General features: G+C 34.9%; 1 protein-coding gene across 1 annotated transcript; it reads right to left on the bottom strand.

Annotated features, from left to right (window-relative positions):
- Positions 1 to 515: 515 nt before the first annotated feature.
- LOC136813820 (glutamate--cysteine ligase catalytic subunit-like) lies at positions 516 to 13524 on the bottom strand. The gene is made up of 14 exons (XM_067070306.1): positions 13405 to 13524; positions 10843 to 10979; positions 10188 to 10347; positions 9711 to 9780; positions 8904 to 9148; positions 8360 to 8499; positions 8025 to 8099; positions 6568 to 6684; positions 5765 to 5906; positions 5262 to 5458; positions 4013 to 4193; positions 3422 to 3480; positions 2326 to 2446; positions 516 to 1884 (listed from the first exon to the last, which is right to left on the bottom strand). The coding sequence occupies exons 1-14, from the start codon at positions 13421 to 13423 to the stop codon at positions 1601 to 1603; spliced, it is 1947 nt and encodes a 648-aa protein (XP_066926407.1). The 5' UTR covers positions 13424 to 13524; the 3' UTR covers positions 516 to 1600.
- Positions 13525 to 14230: the final 706 nt, after the last annotated feature.

Here is a 14230-nt window from a genome sequence, read left to right on the forward strand (position 1 = left end):
TTCATCTGCATCAGGAGTGCTGTAAGTGAAATGCGTCGAATGCTGCTGATTGGAATAGAATTCTGGTCTTGTGGAAGGAAATTTGTAACTTTTTCATTTTTATTTCAATTTTTGGAAAAAAAGGGGACAGAAGAAAAAAGTAAATTTACTCTAATTAATTACGTTTTTCGATATTATTTTTGACCCCACCAACCCTTATACATTATAGATAGTGAATTTTCTGGACGATGAAAACTTTTATTTTGAATACACTCTTCTGGAAAAATCAGAGCCATATTTTTAGAACCCAGGGACAAGCGAAGAACGTATCAAATACATCTTACACTTTCTATCTTTTATTAAAAAAAATATATAAAAACAATGAGGCTCAAAATCGTGAAAAAAAAAAGGCTTCGAGAACAATTCTGAGCCTGAAATTACTCAATTTCAAGCAATTTAGGGGTAGGTAAAAATTGAGTAAAAAGGCTGAAATACCTCAATTACACCCTATAAATAAGAACAGGATAAGAACAATATAAAGCTAAAAGTGTAAATCAATAAGAACAGCTAAACCTCATCAAAAATCTACCGGTTCTTATAAAAAAATGAGTGCGACCTAAAGGTTCCTATAATTTCTTTCAGTACAGTTCCCAGGAGCAATAATTCCATCTCTACTTTGTCATAATTTATATTTTATACTTCATAATATTTACATAATGAAACGTTAAGATGCAACCCAAGCAATCATTATATATTTTTGCTTATAATTTTTAAGATACAAAACTCACATTTTGGCAAAATCCTAACCAATCCGAGAAGATCATGTTTTTTTACTTTTTTACTCGATTTCTACATCGACCGTACTATGCTGTCCAGGGTTTCGGTAGCGTGGGATGATCTATCCCATGACACAGAAATCTTGAAAGCAGACGGGTAAATCTATATCAATCTAATTACCAGTAGTAGGTTTGTTAAAAAAAAAATTGAAGTCAGTGCTGCTTAAGGAAGAGGTGAGAAAGTGTTCTGGGAGCCGATTGGGCTGGGATTGCTTGAGCATAGAAGGTGTAATCAGAACAATGTTTTGAAGAAAAGAAGATGGGCTTTGAACCAAGGTGTCATTGAAATGTCAGACGTGTATGCTAGATAAATCATAACATGGGGCTGTGGGCCATAGAACAAACTTTGAAAAGATGAAGATCCTATTTTTGTCTTGGAGTGGAGACAAAGTCATGTGGCTGTCTAGGCTTTTTGAATGGCCGTAATGGAATAGAGTTGTAGACAGTTGTCTAGGCGAGAAGAAGAAGAAGCATTTAGGACTTCCCCTAGAGTTAGGTGTGCCGGCAGGAGTAAACACTCTTTGCTTTTCTAGAACCAATCCGAGAAGATCATGTTTTTTTACTTCTTTACTCGATTTCTACATCGACCGTATAGTGCAAAGGTAGAGCGTTCGGTTACGTTGCGCAAGGTACTGGTTCAATCTCCGGTCATATCATATCTAAGGCTTCGCACTTAGTGTAAATTACCAAATCTGCGGTATGTGCCGGATAACTTATAATGATGTAAACCTAATAAGATCTCATACAGTAATTTATATACATAATCAATATAATTCATATAATTTTTAGCATTGTTTCTTGAAAAAACTTGTTTGTCTCCCATTCAAATTTTTGGTAATTTTCTCAACCTCTTCAAGCATTTTCTTGTTCTTCTCAGGGACATATCGACATGACTTTGACATCAGATCCGGTGTGAACAGATCAGGACATTGAACGTTACCACTTGTAATTTCAGTACACATTTTCATCAAATCATAATTTATTTCTTCACTAACAACCGAATCAAATTTATATTTCGGATGTGATCGAATGAATTTTCGCATCCAGCTTGCTGTTGTAAGGACCTCCCCTAAAAAGGTAAAAAGGCAAAAGTTTAGTTTGCGCTTATAAAGCGAATGTACTTAAAGAGCCTATAAAATGAAATAATTTGATTGCCACTAGCCTGACAGGTCCCCGGTGGGACCCGAAATTTAGCAAAAATTTCGTCCCAGGTGAAAGGAAACCCAACAAAAAGTTCAGCCCAACTGGGAAATTGACTATGTTGTTATCTCCTTTTTAGATTCAATGGAAACATTGCACTCCAAAACTATCTCAACTGGATTTTTGACCCGGGAACAATAGAATTTCTATCAGTATCACCATTGGGATTTCAATGAAAACATTTATCCCCACTATGGGAAAGAGTTCCATCTGTGAGACGGGTAATAGATAGGCAGCAAACTTAAAAGTATTCAAAATTTGTTCTCCTTGATATTCAAAACTGGATTAGCGAGAATAGAATGTTACAAACCTGAAGCCCTTGCACTGATCAACTTTAGATATTGGCTGATCGTACATCGTGTGTCTGCATCGATATCCAAATGACTCAAATAAAATTGAATCACATTCAACAGACCAGGAAACGTTGTGCCCTACAACAAGAGAAAAAGGTTTTTTTTACAGTTAACTCTTGCTAATTCGAACTCAAACAGGAAGTCTGATTAGTTCGAATTATAGAGAGTACCTTATCGGCCAAAACTTAGTCGGCCTTAATTATTAGTCGGCCCTAATTTTAGTCACCTCGTCAAAATTTAGTCACTAAGGGCCGACTAAGCGGGTTCTATTTACAGTTAATTCGGCTCAAATTTTTAGTCGGCCCTGCTTTTAGTCACCAAGCCAAAATTTAGTCACTTAGGGCCGACAAAGTTTTGGCCCATAAGGTATTTTGCGAAGCCTTCCTCTTGACGGGAACTGAGAATTAGATCTTTTCATAAACTACGTCACGAACATCACTTGCCTTGTATTCAAACAAACAATTACCATGGTAATTATGTCCCTTGCTGAGACATTTAATTATTTTTTCATGAATGGGAAGCAGTTTTGATAAATTCCGATGGGAGTTAATCACCATGGCAATAATTTCAAAACGAGGCAAGTGATGTTCGTGACGTAATTTATGAAAAGGTCTATTGGTTCGAATTATAATACATTCAAATAATAGAAGCTCGAATTAGCGAAAATCCACTTTATTTCTCATCTTTAATGGGTCTAATTTAAGTCTCTGTACTTCTTTTTATAATTTGATCCGAATAGAAGTAGAAAGATATTCACGAGTCTAACTGTATACATTCTTTTTTCTATAAGAGCCAATAGAATTTTGACGAGGCTTGGCTGTTCTTGTTTTTTGGCACTTCGAGTCCCAAATTGTTCTTATTTTGTTCTTATTCAAAGAGTAAAATTGAGGTATTTTAGGTTTTATATCCAATTTTGACTACTTTGACTCCTAAATTACTTGAAATTGAGTAATTCCAGGCTCAGCATTGTTCTCAAGAAAGTGTTCTTATTTTTCGGCAATTTTGAGCCGCATTGTTCTTATGATTAAAAAAGAGTATATCTTTTCGTCTTACCCCGTTGATAATCTCGTTCATTGTCATTTCTTCATTACGTGATTCTGTTTCTTCGGGACCTGAAAGGAAATTGAAGGGTGTTAATTAAAGCTCAAAGGTTATAAGTGTCTTTACCACAGAGTAACCAGAAAAAGGCATTATTCAAATCTAAATGCACTTTGACATACACAGTACATGTTATTTCATAAAGTTTTCATAGGCGTAGCGAGATAGGAGATACCCTGCAAAAGAGCGGTTTTTACGACACTGTAATTATTGTCTTTGTTTTATCAAAAGATAATGAATATGTCATTACCGTCTGCACTACCTCGTAAATTTTGCAGGGTATCTCGCTACGCCTATGGTTTTAAGCCAAGAAATGTTCTTAACCTGTTCTGATTTTCACCATTTTTGTGAGTATTTTTGTTTGATTTTCTAGAATTTTCTAAGAAATCAAGTGTTTTAGAGCAAAGAATTTATATAAAAGAGTCTCCAAAACGTTAAGAATGTTCTTAATTTGTTCTTAATATTTTGTTAATCGTAGCCTATGTTGTTCTTATAAACAAAAGTGCGGTGTACCAAAAAAAAGGGTACCATAAAAAGTAAGATTACCTAAATTAGTTCTAAAAAAGAATTTTTCTTGGCGAGCAGCATCCCTTTTCGAAGCTCTTTCCATATTCTTCTCCACTTTAGACATTGGGATTGCTAAGTTCAATTCATATGATAAACAAACTCTTGTCAACAACACCACGAAACATGTGAAAGCTGCATTTTCGAAGTCTGTGAGTTGCGACTGATAAAAAAAGTTGAGATTTAAATATTTTATCAACATCTAGAATTCTGGACAAAACCCTGTTCATAAACCCTTTTCAACTTCTAAAGACCCTCCTCTCAATTTCAATGTTGTTTTTAAACTTTTCCCCAGTTCCAAAACACTGAAATTGGGGAGAAGGGGTAGACACCCAGTTTTGTCCAGCAGAATTGTAGTGAGTTATCTTTTTTAGCCAAAAAATATTTGAAATAAGTGAAATATAATGGTCTAATAGAATGGTTCAAATCTTCAATTTTTGACCTTAAAACTGATTCTTGATCATTTGAACACAGAACTTTAAGCATGACTACGCACTTAACTCTCTCTAATCGTAATTAAAAAAAACATCGGTCCCTATAAATCTTCTATAACTTGAAGAAGATTCCCCGTCCTTTGAAAATCGAATTAGAGAAAGTACACCCCTTCTTACAGACCCAGTTGGACCTCACCCACTAAAAAAATTGGCCGAAATTTCGATTCGATTGGAAAATTTTATACCAATTTTAAAACTCGCTGCAAATAATCAAAAATATAAATCCTCGCTCAAAAATGTTGTGCACCTTTTTCCATCCCTAATGAAATTTTCAAAACAATGCAATATTCAAATCCCCAGCCTTAAAAAACATAGTAATATCTATCCCCTTATCGAGTTTTGGTGCGTTTCATTTTTACCCCCACTTGTTTAGAACATCCTACTGATTCTACGAGAAGAGGATGTGGAAGTCGGCGATTATAAATATACGGAAAATCCGGAACGAGTGAAATATTTCCATATTGTACGAGCAAATGTCTGATAACTGGTTTATCAGTGACCCAAAAAATACACTTTTTTAGTTGGAAAAAAGCGCAGGGCACTTTTGTAGCAAAGTGACGTTAGATTGCTGCTACCGCTACAATGCAACAACATCTTTTCGTCAATTTATATTTTATACATGTAAAATACAAGATATATTGTACTCTTTTTAACCAATCAGGCCCAATCGCATTGCAGATATTTTTTGGATCGCCGATAATCGTTCTTATTCCTAGAATATTTTCTTATTTTTTTACCTCAATAGGTCGCATCTCGACACGCCATCCCATATTAGCGCCTGGCGGTGGTGGTTTGAACCTCACTGTTTGCCAATTGGTCGAGTTGAACAATTCAAAATGATCCATTTCTTGATCTTCTAACATGTGTTTATAAACGGCAAGTGGGTCACGTGTGAAAAGATGAGCAATATGGCGGGCGAGCTGTTGATCGATGCCTAAAATATTGATTTTGATTGGTCAAAAGGAATTACAATTGACGCTCTTTAATTCGACGTTCTATTATTCGATACGCTCTATCATTCGATAATATTGAAAGTCCCTGTCAACAAGAAACTTTTATAAACGACGCTCTACTATTCGATACGCTCTATCATTCGATGAAAATCAGATTCCCCTTGAAAATCGAATTAATGAACCTCAACACTGTATGAGTAATCAGGACCAAACTATTTTTTTTTTTGCCTCGGAAATAATTTATAAATTTAGCTGATAGATAGATAAAAATCTAAGCCCAAACGTACCCTCATCGAGTAGTATTTTCAAATGTTCATCACGATAAATGATATCAATGTCGTTGTACTTGTCATTCTCCTCAGATAAATACATATCCACGCTTCCGTAGCGCGATTTGTACAAACGACGACGTGTCTTGTCGATCAAAGGCTAATGCGAGAAATGAAATGTGATATCAAGAAGTTATCTATATCTCGGCCTACTGAAAGACCCACTGGGAATCCTTCCCAATAAAAAAATTGGTCAAAAATATCGTCTCCGGTGGGAAATAATCCTCCAATTTTTGTCCCCACTGAAAATAATCAAATAAACCAATCCTCACCAACAAATATTATGCTATTTTCCCATCCCCACTGAATCATTTGACTTGAAAACAAAAGAATTGAAATCCCCAATCATAAAGAATATGAGAATATCAATCCCCATTGAGTTTCAGCCCGTTATTTTTATCCCCCCTTGCTGAAAAAATCCTACCGGGTCTGTGAGAAGGGGGAAATCTCGTATATAGATTGTATCACTTTGTGATTTTACTGATGGAACGTAATACGATCAAAATCATCAAAAGTGAACTAAGGGACTGGGTTCGAGTTTACTATATTGTCCATTTTGTTCAGGAATAATTGAACCAAACTTAGTATTAGCTGGTAATTACTGACTCTTGATTTACCAATTTACCAGCTGAAAAACATTTCTTTGCTTCGTTTTCCTTTTGAAATGATTAAAGCCTTACTTTGAGGTTTTAGAGCACTACATTTAACAGAAATCAGAATTCTCGATTATTTGATCAAGAATAAATTTGTTGAAATCTCACCACTTCACCGAGTTCATCTGCTCTTCGATCGTCACACAATCCAGAAATATTTTCCCATCTGGTGTCTGTCTCCAAAAGGTATCCTTTAATACAAGGAGAACTTGCTGACAATGCCATCTGAAAGTAAAAAATGTGTGTATATATTGTATAGTGAAGTCTCTTTAACTCGAATCTCTGTAACTCGAATGTCTCCTTAACTCGAACAAGTTTTATGGTCTCTTCAGTTAACAATGCCGTCTCAACTAAAGTCTGTTCACGATAAGTGTGCACTCTTTTTTCTTTTACCTATAACTTTTGAAGGAATTCTTCAATCTTTATAAGTTTGGTATCATTGGAAAGATATTAGTAAGTGGAACAATTTGAAATAAAAAAGTCTTTAAAGAAATCCTAAAAACGAAGATGAAAATGAAGAAGAAAAAAATGAAGATCTTGTAGAGAAGTGCTATAACTTTCATTTTCACTGGAGAGATTCTTTGATCTTAGGAGATCATCACTGTGAAGAAATTTCACTAAAATATTTATTCAATATAAAGTTATGATACAAAGTTAATAAGTGATTGACCCCAAAAAACAGCAAAAAACTGCAGAAAACAGCGTTTTTAGACGTCAATCAGCTTATAACTTTGCTTGATATCTTTTGACTGAATGATTATTTTTGAGAAATTTTTTCACAGTGATGATGTTCGATAATCAAGGATTCACTTCAGTGAAAATGATAGCTATAGCACCTTTCTACAAGATCTTCATTTTTTTCTTCTTATTTTCATCTTCATTTTTAGAATTTAAGATTTTTTTATTTCAAATTGTTCCACTCACTAATATCTTTCCAATGATACCAAATTTATAAAGATTGAAGAATTCCTTCAAAAGTTATAGGTAAATGAAAAAAGAGTGCACACTTATCGTGAATAGACTTTAGAGCCTATACAGAACCTGAGTATCAGAGGTTAAGTTTTCAAAGCATATATTAACCTCTGAAGACCAATAATAGAAATTTTATCGCGCATGTGTCAATCTAATCACTGTAGAAAGAATCAAAGATGAAGTTTACTATTTACAAATTCCCCAGAAACCTCCAAGTGTAATTGAAGTGAGTTTCTTTCGAAAGAAATCTTTTACATGATCCCCAAATGTATAACAGTAATTACTAAACTACTAATTATGGAAATGTCACTTTAATTGAATCGAAATAATAGACAGACTTTATGTTATGATTCTCTATCACTGACTTTTTTTAAAAAGCATTGATGACATTATTTAGTTGTGTTTTCAACGACGGGAATAAAAATATCAACTTTGAACTTCATCCAAGATCTTGGATGGTCGTCATGGTTACTTTTGTCTCCATTAATTGCGCGCTGAATAGAATCTGGATTCGTTGGCACAGGTCGATATATGATTTCGACCTGTGCTTTTCACGGTACCTATACAGGCTAAGATTTAAAGAAAAAACTTACGACAATAGGAGCCAAGACTGTTTGTTGATCATACAGAGTTCGTGCTTCTTCGACATTGCATGCTTGGAACGTGGTCTAAAATGGAAAAGAAAATGCTATGAAACCATGGTGAAACGAAACAGTGAATAATTGATGTTATAACTGCTAATTTATCATCCGGGGGTTACTACCTTTACCAAACGAGGGGGTGTTCCGCTGGGGTTCGAAAATGGACCAAACGGGGTACTCGTTTTTTTTTTAATCTTGCCAACATTTGTGAATCCTGAAGCCTGGTAATGAATTATCATTTGTGAAAAAAGTCAACCTATTTTAGTGTTTTTACGACTTTTTCTTACCTGTAAACATCCACAACCGAGACCATTGCATACTGAATCTAAATGAACATGATTCGGTTTCATCACTTCAATATCTTCTGGTGAATCTTTTGGAACGTCAGGATCGATGAAGGGATTTGGTGTGTTTGTGTCACGGAAAACTGAAAAGATTCCAATGTTGTAGAATATCATATCAGATTTGATGATAATTTAGGATCACAGCCGTTATACCACCCGCTGACATCGTTAATTAAGATAAGACTTTTTTTGATGGCTTACTTACTTAGAACATTTCTGAACTGTCTCCGCCTTACGTTTAGTCATCATTTCAGCATCCACCCACCGCCCTTTGTTTCCCGCCCTCTGGTCTACTTACTTGGAGCATTGTTGAACAGTCTCCGCCTTACGTTTTGTCATCATTTCAGTATCTACCCACCGCCCTTTGTTTCCCGCCCTCTGGTCTACTTACTTGGAGCATTTCTGAACAGTTTCCGTCCTTTACGTTTTGTCATCATTTCAGCATACCGCCCGCCGCCCTATATTTCCCACCCTACGGTCTACTTACTTGGAGCATTTCTGAAGAGTTTTCGCCCTTTACGTTTTGTCATCATTTCAGCAAGTTTTCTGAATCGAATATGTGTTTGGTTGAGAACTTCATCAGGGATACAATAGGATCTGGTTGCGTCATTTTCCTCTACCTTGTTTTCCATTGGTGGATAGAAGACATCACGACATCCTAAACGTGGATACGTCGATAACGACAATATACGTTCTTTATCGTCATTGAAATACGACATAAGTTCATCACGTCTGAAAAATAGAGAAACGTTACAGTGGAATGGTGTATTAAAGAAAAGACATTCTGTTTGCAATTCCATGACCATACCGGAAAAAATTCGTCATTAAAAATAGACAAAGAAATCGCTTGGTGAAGAAAACTTATTACCGCGACAAAATCTTTAGCCGTTGGTTATATTTCTAAAATTTTTAAATTTTAATACTTTCGCGACTAGATTTTGGGTTTATGTGATACTTATGACATGGATTGCCATACAAACTAAAGGAAATGCAATAATTTCTAATTTTACTGGTATTTTCCAGCCTTAGTCGATGTTACGCTGGAAAATAATCATCGGTAAAAACTATTCATCGGTAAAAATAGACGATATCGGCTTAACGAAATTCTCCCCGAATGATTACCCATGATGCATTGCGCAAAAAAATTCAGTAAGTCAATATAGTCCGTGAATTTTTTTGCGCAATGCATCATGGGTAATCATTCGGGGTGAATTCGTTAAGCCGATATCGTCTATTGACGAATTTTTTGGCAAAAGACAAAATTTAGACATAGACGACGTTAAACCAACAATACCTTATTTTCATGTTAGCTTCGACTGTATTGAAGTGATCAATGTTTCCTCCATACGGGCGTCCAGGAGATGCTATTTACAACAAAAACCATTGATTTAATGGAAATGGAAAATATAGTCTTTTATGGGATTTTGATAAATATTTTTTTCTATAAGTATAACATATAGAGGCTTTTGGTATCCAAACAATGGCTTTATTGTTAGGAAGAACAATAAAATGCGGAGAATGGTGCGAGCCTGATATAAATTTTCTAAATTTTAATAAACGGGGGGGCCTAATTGCCGGGGGGTTGGAAATTGTCCTTGCAAAAACCCAAAAATAAGGTAAATATAGGCTAAAATCAAGTTATTTAGAGCAGAATAAGGGACCTTCTCTTTGAAAGCTGAAAAAATTCTTAAAAAATAATAAACGGGGGGGGGGGTCCTAATAAGGTCCGGGGGTATCGATATCAATGATGTAATATCAGAGAAAAGCTTACATTCAATCATCCATTCCGTCATTTCAGGTCTCCAGGCAGTGTCTGTGTTGCCAGGGTTAAGATTCTCGGCTTCCGTTAAAGGGCCGATGATGTCTTTAGCTTTACAAACCAACGGAGCGGACTTCTTTTCATCGTCCAATCGAATCATCATCATCTCAATCTAAAGAAGGATAAATTATATTGTAAATATATTGTAAAGGTGTCCATGATATATTACCAACTTGATTTGCGATTTTCCAATAATATAGGGGGATTTTCTAAAGAGAAAAAAAAACCTCATTGTATAGTCTAAATATTGTTCGCCAAATATATTGTGTCGTCTAAGAAGCCTTAGCCATCTAAGAAGTCTTAGAATTTCGACCACTTTTCGTTACTGCCTGGTAGACAACTACCTACTCGTAGCGTAGACATTATGAGTTTTTTTACCCTAAGATTGACTAGTTTTCAAACAAGTAAGCTGAAATTTTGATTATTTCAATTTTAGTTTTAGTCCAAAGAAATCAATTTTGAATTTTTTTGTGTTTTGTAACCCTATAAAGACTCAATTTTATGTGTAACTCTGAAAAGCGATCCCGCAATATGCCCGGAATGTTTGTTTTTGCTTGAGTTAACCTCCAGGGGAACTGATTCGCTATGTTAAGGTGTGTGAATCTACCTCGTCACCCCATTTGAGTGTTTCATAATTCTTATCTTTGATTTTGTTGTAATGTCTGCAGAATTGTTGAATTCCATGTGTCTTCAGAAATTCTTTGTATTGTTGAATCTCTTCAAATGTTAGAGGTGCGAGTTCTCCTAAAATATATGGTTCAGTAAAGAATTAAAAATACTCATCGATAATGTAAATTTGCAAGATTTGACCAAAATTACCTTTTCGGTGGTAAAAAACCGTAAAAAATACCCGATACAGTCTTAATCTCCAATTGGAATCTCAGGAAAAAATATTGAATTCCAAAACCATCCCCACTAGATTTTTTGAGCTGGGAACAAAAAAATTTCTTTTCCCACTGGGATTCAATAGAAATTTTCACCAACACTGTGGGAAGAAGTTCCACCGGGGTTATGAGACAGGGGTGTGTTAGTGTTTGTGACTGTATTTTCCAACCCCCTCCCCTCCTCTGATAATTTATGATGACCCTTAGTCCATTTAAGGTGGCCATCCACTGGGTTTGAAAATAGTGATACTTTTTTGGTGGTTTTTTATTTTTTTGGCTTAAAGTCAAGTACAACTTCTCTGGAACAACCTCTGAAAATTTCAATTCATAAAAGTAAAGAATAAGCAGAAAATTTTAGGTTTTAAAATACCTGCCTTTAAGCTTTTAATGCTTCGCCCACAGACGCCCTGTTTCCCGCCCGTTAGTAAAACAGCAATTCTACCTTCTCTAGCAGCTCGAACGGCTTGAAAATCTTTACGGGTCGTCTTCAAGTCGCTAGAAACATTTCTAGAAGGTTTGAAGTCGCTTGGTGTACCCATATTCAGTTTTCAAATGTTGTAAACAATGACCGCCCTCGAATTTTAAGGTGAATTTTAAAGACAGAAAGATGGTTTTTGGAGGATGAAGCTTACTGACTTTTGCTGAGTGTTTCATCCCCATTTGTTGCTGTAAATGATGTTTTATGGTTCTCTTATTATACAAGGAGGTTTGTAAAGCTCTAAGGAATATTTAATCATGATGTAACTTATGATTTCTTTTGATTAAGAGCACAGTCGGTTGTCGTGTAGTGCGCCAAAGGTATGTAGAACTTTTGTTTACTTGTTTATTCTTTTTAGGGTGCTATTTTAATGTATTTTTGCCAGGAATCTCTTAAAAAACAACACAATCATCTTCAAATTACTTTTTCAAATGTGTGGGATTGGATTGTGGCGGTTTCATTATGTTTTCAGCGATGGCATGAAAGTGAAAGTGAAAGTGCCTGTAACACGATAATGAGTCTTCAGTTCCAGAGCTTTTTGAATGAATATTTTAACTTAATTGATTCCCTGCTGATAGGAATAGTCCAAAATAGTCTTACAATGAATGTGGGCATTGTTATTTACATTTCGGGGTGGTTTTCGTGGTGAAAATGAGTTTTGCGGTCTTTTTTCAAAGTTTTGCGGTTTTCTGGAAATGATCAAAATGTCACTCAAATTGGCCAAAATTTTCACTGTAAATAGATTTTAATCCTTATTTCCTTTGAAATAATGTAGAAAACTCCCTTATAGGCTCAAATCATAAAAAAATCCCTATTGAAAACTATAATCTTTTCATTTAACCGCAATTTATGTTTTAAAAGCACGATTTCTCAAAACGCAAATCTTGGGGTTCGCAATCACTGTGGCGGAAAAATCTCAGGATGTAGTTGACCGATTGGTCTGATTTTTTCAGGGTATTTGCACATCTATCACAGGAAAAAGTATGGAAATCACATGCGTGTGAAAACCAATTTCCGAGCATGTGATCTTGCAAAAAATCACATGCGTGTGAAAATGTAATTCACAATCCATCTTTTTTCACTTGTTAAATAGAATAGAAGTGAGTTACTTTTAGGGTATTAAACCTCTCTCTCTAAGAAAGACAAACAATCCTATTTGTGATTTTAGATCTAGTCAGACACTCCATTTAAGTTGAGAAAAGATGGCTTGTGAATTGTATTTTCACACGCATGTGATTTTTTGCAAGATCACATGCTCGGAAATTGGTTTTCACACGCATGTGATTCACAGATTTTTTCCTGTGTATGAGAGCTATGGAATGAGCGAATGATTTTTCAGATTTCACTAATTCCAGATCTCATATTTTGAAAAAACAGTTTTTTTGGCTTTTACCCCCGGATTTTGGATTTTTCAAAAAAAAATTTCGCTCATTCCATTCTTTGTCCCAAAGTGCCTCAACATACCAAAAATCATTAACCAAGTATTTGTAGTTCTATCTAAAACGTTGACACAAGATTATTTTGATTTTACTGAAAAGTCGTACCAAACCCCCGTCTTCCATTTTTTTTTTTTTTTTTTTTTTAATATTAACTTTAGGTCATAAATAATAATACCTGAAAGTTTCAAGCCCATATCATTTTTAGTTATTGAGTAATCAACATTTAAAGTTAAAAGGTCGATTTTTCAATTTCCAGTGGATGGCCACCTTAAATACTCTAAGGATTCAATGCAGGGTTGGAAATTTCTACAAATACATTTCCGATTAAAAAAAGCCAAATTCGGAAAAAAAGTTAAATTAGGACTTACCTTCTGTAAGAATCCCCATCTCAAAATAAATTTTACAGAATTACAATGCGCTAGCTAGTAAATGAAAAGTCACACTAAAAAACTTGACCCAAACGCCTTATAAGCTTTATCAAAAATGAAACCAAATTCTCTAAAAGCAAAATTTCGAAATGATTTTTCAGCAGTATTGAAAAGTAATTTATTAATTATTAATCTTTATTGAATAACCGTAATGAATGAAAGATATACAATTGAATAAATTATTCAATAATTTCCGAAAATTCTGTATACCTCTACGTAGAGATTTAAGCAACGGCATAATTTTAATATTTAAACACCTTAATAAGCTTTTTCAAACAAATAAAGTATCTTTCCTTCTTCCATCAATCTAAATCACCAGCATCTATTTAAATAATTTGAATACGTCAACCGTTTATTTCAATTATTGATGATTTTTCGGCATCAGCTTTCCACTCTATAAAGTATGGTAACATGTGATTTCGTCATTGATTGGCCTTCTTGTCAACGTACCATTGATTTCAAAGCTCCAAATGAGCTAGATCCGAAACTCCAGGACAGGGAATGAAGCCGCTATTTCCCATCCAGAACACGTGACCCGTGTAAGCCTTAACATTTGCGCCGCATCCAGAATGATGGATTTAATCTATCACTTTCTTCGTTTTTTAAGCAGCATTTCATACTTTTTGAAATATATGGCGATGGATTTTATTTTCATTTTCCATCCAAGAGTATCGGATTTATCTAGTCCCTGCGGGGCTTTAAATTTAATGCTATACAGGGTGCCCCTAATTAAAGTATCGAGTTTGAACATGCGATTGAGTAGAAG

The sequence above is a fragment of the Clytia hemisphaerica genome, unplaced genomic scaffold (assembly GCF_902728285.1).
Source record: "Clytia hemisphaerica strain Z4C2 unplaced genomic scaffold, Clytia hemisphaerica genome assembly, whole genome shotgun sequence".
Taxonomy (NCBI): Eukaryota; Metazoa; Cnidaria; class Hydrozoa; order Leptothecata; family Clytiidae; genus Clytia; species Clytia hemisphaerica.

Bases quoted from the DNA above. Each gene is read 5' to 3' on its own strand.
- LOC136813820 (XM_067070306.1), bottom strand. The intron at 10,348-10,842 runs GTAGATTCACAC...ATCCTTCTTTAG, and splicing joins CACTCAAATGGGGTGACGAG to ATTGAGATGATGATGATTCG. The intron at 5,907-6,567 runs GTGAGATTTCAA...TTCTCGCATTAG, and splicing joins CAGATGAACTCGGTGAAGTG to CCTTTGATCGACAAGACACG.